At 45.5% G+C, this 5680-nt stretch overlaps 1 protein-coding gene across 1 annotated transcript in view; it reads left to right on the top strand.

Moving 5' to 3' along the window:
- Positions 1-3800: 3800 nt before the first annotated feature.
- Positions 3801-5680, top strand: part of iffo1a (intermediate filament family orphan 1a) — a gene marked incomplete at both ends in the record, with an annotated part of 11359 nt that continues 9479 nt past the window's right edge. Inside the window, one exon of the mRNA XM_080531938.1 lies at positions 3801-5026. Coding sequence (XP_080388064.1) covers positions 3801-5026 — 1226 coding nt within the window. The remainder of the gene's footprint in view (positions 5027-5680) is intronic.

Genomic DNA, 5680 nt, shown 5'->3' with positions numbered 1-5680 from the left:
AAAAATAATTTATTGTAATTGTCCAATGTATATGGGACTGTTGGGTCAGTCTATCAGTCTATTAGTCTACTAGTCAACTATTCAGACCTGACGTCCATTGCAATGGACATAATAAAACCAATAAACAGTTGACTCATTTCTATATGTTATATGATCATATATAACCCTAACCCTGCTATGGCTGGAGGGTTCAGGTGTATAACCTGCTATGGTTCAGGTGTATAACCTGCTATGGTTCAGGTGTGTAACTCTGCTATGGTTCAGGTGTATAACTCTGCTATGGTTCAGGTGTATAACCTGCTATGGCTCAGGTGTATAACCTGCTATGGTTCAGGTGTATAACTCTGCTATGGTTCAGGTGTATAACTCTGCTATGGTTCAGGTGTATAACTCTGCTATGGTTCAGGTGTATAACTCTGCTATGGTTCAGGTGTATAACTCTGCTATGGTTCAGGTGTATAACTCTGCTATGGTTCAGGTGTATAACTCTGCTATGGTTCAGGTGTATAACCCTGTTATGGTTCAGGTGTATAACTCTGCTATGGTTCAGGTGTATAACCTGCTATGGTTCAGGTGTATAACTCTGCTATGGTTCAGGTGTATAACCTGCTATGGTTCAGGTGTATAACCTGCTATGGTTCAGGTGTATAACTCTGCTATGGTTCAGGTGTATAACCCTGGGCACGTACACTTTATCAGGCTGCCCTCGAAAAGGAGGTACAGGACCCCGGCCGCTAAGACAAACAGACTGAAGAACTGCTTCTACCACAGGGCCGTCAAGGCCCTGAACACAGCAAAGACCTAAGTTCTGGGCCCAGGACAGTCTGGACGGATTGATGGCAGCTGCTGGACTGAAAAAATCAGGTGTAGTGCTGAGGCACAAACATGTACATTTCAAGCCTGCAAACTGTGACACTTTAAATAACGTGAAAAAATACTATTGTGCAATATGACAACCCTAGTTGACTATCTGTGCAGTATAGTACAGTGGATTGTGTACATAGCCTTTATTTATGTAAACCAGCTCCTTACCTTCTTGTGATTTTATTCTTTTTCTAAAAGTTGTTTTTTTTTTTTCCTTTCCTAACACCAGGGGAGCCACCCCTCCTAAATTTCGTTGTTTGGTACCTGTACTGTAGCAATGACAATAAAGTCCATTCATTCATATAACCTGCTATGGTTCAGGTGTGTAACTCTGCTATGGTTCAGGTGTATAACCTGCTATGGTTCAGGTGTATAACTCTGCTATGGTTCAGGTGTATAACCTGCTATGGTTCAGGTGTATAACTCTGCTATGGTTCAGGTGTATAACCTGCTATGGTTCAGGTGTATAACCTGCTATGGTTCATGTGTATAACCTGCTATGGTTCAGGTGTATAACTCTGCTATGGTTCAGGTGTATAACTCTGCTATGGTTCAGGTGTATAACTCTGCTATGGTTCAGGTGTATAACCTGCTATGGTTCAGGTGTATAACCTGCTATGGTTCAGGTGTATAACCTGCTATGGTTCAGGTGTATAACTCTGCTATGGTTCAGGTGTATAACCTGCTATGGTTCAGGTGTATAACTCTGCTATGCTTCAGGTGTATAACTCTGCTATGGTTCAGGTGTATAACTCTGCTATGGTTCAGGTGTATAACTCTGCTATGGTTCAGGTGTATAACCTGCTATGGTTCAGGTGTATAACTCTGCTATGGTTCAGGTGTATAACTCTGCTATGGTTCAGGTGTATAACTCTGCTATGGTTCAGGTGTATAACCTGCTATGGTTCAGGTGTAACTCTGCTATGGTTCAGGTGTATAACCTGCTATGGTTCAGGTGTATAACTCTGCTATGGTTCAGGTGTATAACTCCGCTATGGTTCAGGTGCATAACTCTGCTATGGTTCAGGTGTATAACTCTGCTATGGTTCAGGTTGTATAACTCTGCTATGGTTCAGGTGTATAACTCTGCTATGGTTCAGGTGTATAACTCTGCTATGGTTCAGGTGTATAACTCTGCTATGGTTCAGGTGTATAACCTACTATGGTTCAGGTGTATAACCTGCTATGGTTCAGGTGTATAACTCTGCTATGGTTCAGGTGTATAACTCTGCTATGGTTCAGGTGTATAACTCTGCTATGGTTCAGGTGTATAAACTGCTATGGTTCAGGTGTATAACTCTGCTTTTCTTTTCCCTCTTTTTCTCCCTTTTCCCCCCCTTTTCTTCTTCCCCCTCTTGCACTTTCTTCCCCACCCTTAACAGACTATTGTGCACCTCTCCCCTGCCCCCAGAGAACGACTGACAGGCCGGTAGAACATGAGAATTGCATAGAGAGTTTGAATTTTGTCAGCTGTAAAGCGGATGTGTTTCCTAGAACATGTAAATGCAATTGCTGATCACATTATTGCATTACAATTTGAATATTGACTCAAATAACGCAGGCAAAAGTGGCAAATGAATATGATTATTTTGGGATTGCATAGTCATTTTCACATTAGAATGAACTTTTGAATTTTGTCAGCTACAAAGCAGCGCATGACTTTGAAAATTAAATGTCAAATGTCTTTGCATTATCGTTTTAATATTGACAGCGAATGTGCACATCAGGTACATGAAAATGAAAATGAAAATCATTAGAATTGCATTTGAATTTCAATATTATATTGTCTGAAAGAATGCATGCAAAAGTGAAACATGCAAATGCAATCTCAAAATGCATTAACATTTGAAATCAGTCCACTATATGCTTCCATAGATATTTGGACTAAACATTATATCTAAAACGTTTGAAATAAACCACTAGGCCTGTCTTGTGTTGCCTTGACAACCAGTGTTGTTGTGATCTCTGACGTCAACGTGATGGCGCGGTTACCGTAAAACACTGAGTATACATCTTATGTTATCCTCTAAAATTATATTCTAAAAAGGCTGGTTTCCTTTCCAGGAAACCATCGATACTAATCCTAGACCATAAAACATCCTCAGTGGACATGTTCCACTTAGTCCACGACTAGGTTTAATCTTTAAAATGTTCTGGGAAAGTAATTCCCCTCCTATACCTTATTCTGGTTATGAATCACTCGATCTCAAGACCTAGACTGTATTCTAGACAAGAATGCCATGAGTGTTATTTATCCACGTTCAGTGGAAGAATAAATACACCATGTATGAAATATAATTCTGCTGCGCTGCTACTCCCGTCATGTCGGTAGTTAAAACCCGCAGTCGCTTGTTTATCTCCGGCTGTCCTGCTGTCGTGTCTGCAACTCCGTTACCCCGGGACACTCTCTGTCTCTCTCTGTCTCTCTCTCTCTCTCCTTCTATCTCTCTCTGTTTGTCTCTCCCTCCCTCTCTCTCTTTCTTTCTCTCTCTCTCTCTCTCTGTTTCTCTCTCTCTCTCTCTCCCTCTCTCTCTCTCTCTGTTTGTTCTCTCTCTCTCTCTCTCTCTCTCTCTCTCTCTCTCTCTCTCTCTCTCTCTCTCTCTCTCTCTCTCTCTCTCTCTCTCTCTCTCTCTCTCTCTCTCTCTCTCTTCCTCCTTTCCTCTTTCTCTCTCTCAGCAGGTTACTTATCCAGCTTGCAGCTTTATCGCTGCGACAACACACGCACGTTTATTCTAACCCGGAATAAAACCCAAATACTTTGTTTGTTTATTTTATTTTATTATTATTTTAAGTTTATTATTATTATTCGACGCCTGAGTTTTTTTATTCCGGGAAATCAACAACGGGATACTTTTATCCTACTACCCGTTCGCAACCAAAACAAATTATCTGCATAGTGACTTAGCTGCCAAGCTAACCGACAGAAGTTGTTTTTCATGCCGGATTTCGAGCATTTCAGGTTTGCCTACTCCAGCATGAATCCGCTATTGGGGGAGAGCGCCCTTCTGGCGCCGCATCACCATCAGCATCAGCATCAACACACCCAGATGGCCATGCTGATGACCCACCCATCCTCCTCCTCCTCCTCCTCCTCCATCATCCCGGGCCTGGACTCCTCCTACGGCGGCCCCGACCCAGGCTACACCCTACTGGGCGAGCATCCTGGCGGCGGGGGCTTTGGGCAGGACCCCGGGGGGCCTTTATCCGGACTGGACTTCAGCGGGTTCCCATCGTCGGGCTTCCCTGGGGGGTACCTGGACAACACCTCCTCCTCCTCCCTGCAGCGGCCCCCCGCCGGCGCCATGGCCCTGCGCAACGACCTGGGCTCCAACATCAGCGTGCTGAAGACCCTGAACCTGCGGTTCCGCTGTTTCCTGGCCAAGGTCCACGAGCTGGAGCGCAGGAACAAAGCGCTGGAGAAACAGCTTCAACAGGCGCTGGGGAGCAACGAGGAGAACCGAGGAGGAGAGGGAGGAGGAGGAGGGAAGAGGAGGCCGCTGACCAGAGACACAGGGGTCCAGACGGGGTTCGTTGGGCCCATCCCGACCAGGCCGGGCCTCATCGCTCTCCAGAACGCCAATAACGCTGCGTATCTCCCCGGTGGACTCCTCTCTCCATCCCTCAACATCTCCTCTCCATCCTCCTTTAACACCTCCCTACTCTCTCCATCCTTCAACACCTCCCTACTCTCTCCATCCCTCAACAACACCACCTCCTCCTCCTCCCTCTACGACTCCTCCAACAACACCAAACCACTTGGGTTTGGGAATTATTCCATTAACCCGACTTTGACAGTGACAGACGCGAACTCCAACCTCACTTCGAACATCTCCACCAGTCCTCTGACTCCCACGGCCGCCGGGGACCCGTTCAGAACCATCGTATCCAACAACATCAACGAGAAGTCCTATGTCAGTTCTGGTACCGGGATGTCGTCCCCTACTAACCCGCCTCCCCGGTTCCTCCCGGGGTCCATGTGGTCCTACAACCACACCCGCAGGTTCGGCTCCGGCCGGGACGGGCGCTCCTGGGCCCACCCAGAGGGGCTAGGGGTCCAGGCGGACGGGGTAGGGGTCCAGGTCGACACCATCACCCCGGAGATCCGGGCCCTGTACAACGTGCTGGGCAAGGTGAAGCGGGAGAGAGACGAGTATAAACGCAGGTAAAACCACAGAGCTCAGTGTCATCTAGTTCTTATCATCAACAGGGCCTCTGTTTATCGATCACCACGTTTAATCTGGTTTCAGAATGAGCCTAGGCCTATTCGTTTTGGCTATCCCGGGTCAGATCAAACCGTCTGATTTCCCTGATAGGCCTACTACTCACATTCTGTCTGATAGATCTGATCCTGGATAGGCTAGCAACAAAATAATCTGGATGATTCTGATCTAGGTTATAGGTTTTGGAATTACTGGGCACTGCAGAATGTTTTGTGGCCTGTTATAGACCCTGCCTCACACAGATGACCTGTTATGTATTTAATAGATATCATACCTGTGTTATTGTTATGTATTATATAGCTTCCACTCCTGTGTTATTTGAAGGAGCTTTGGGCAAATGATTGGATTGCATCTGGAATATGTGGTCATGTTTTTAAAGGACTTATTGAAAACTTATTGAAATTGACACATTTGGCTGAAATGGTGGTTAGTATATATTTACAATAGGTTCTCCTGTTACACACGTGTTGTGACGTGTCATTCTGATGAGCAGAGGAATGAGAGAGAGAGAGAGAGAGAGAGAGAGAGAGAGAGAGAGAGAGAGAGAGAGAGAGAGAGAGAGAGAGACACAATCAGGTGCATGTATTTGGTCTTTA

Source organism: Nansenia antarctica (genome assembly GCF_963989245.1).
Source record: "Nansenia antarctica genome assembly, chromosome: 5".
Classification (NCBI taxonomy): Eukaryota; Metazoa; Chordata; class Actinopteri; order Argentiniformes; family Microstomatidae; genus Nansenia; species Nansenia antarctica.
Note: the sequence above shows the minus strand (reverse complement) of the source record. Positions and strands in the feature narration are given on the sequence as shown.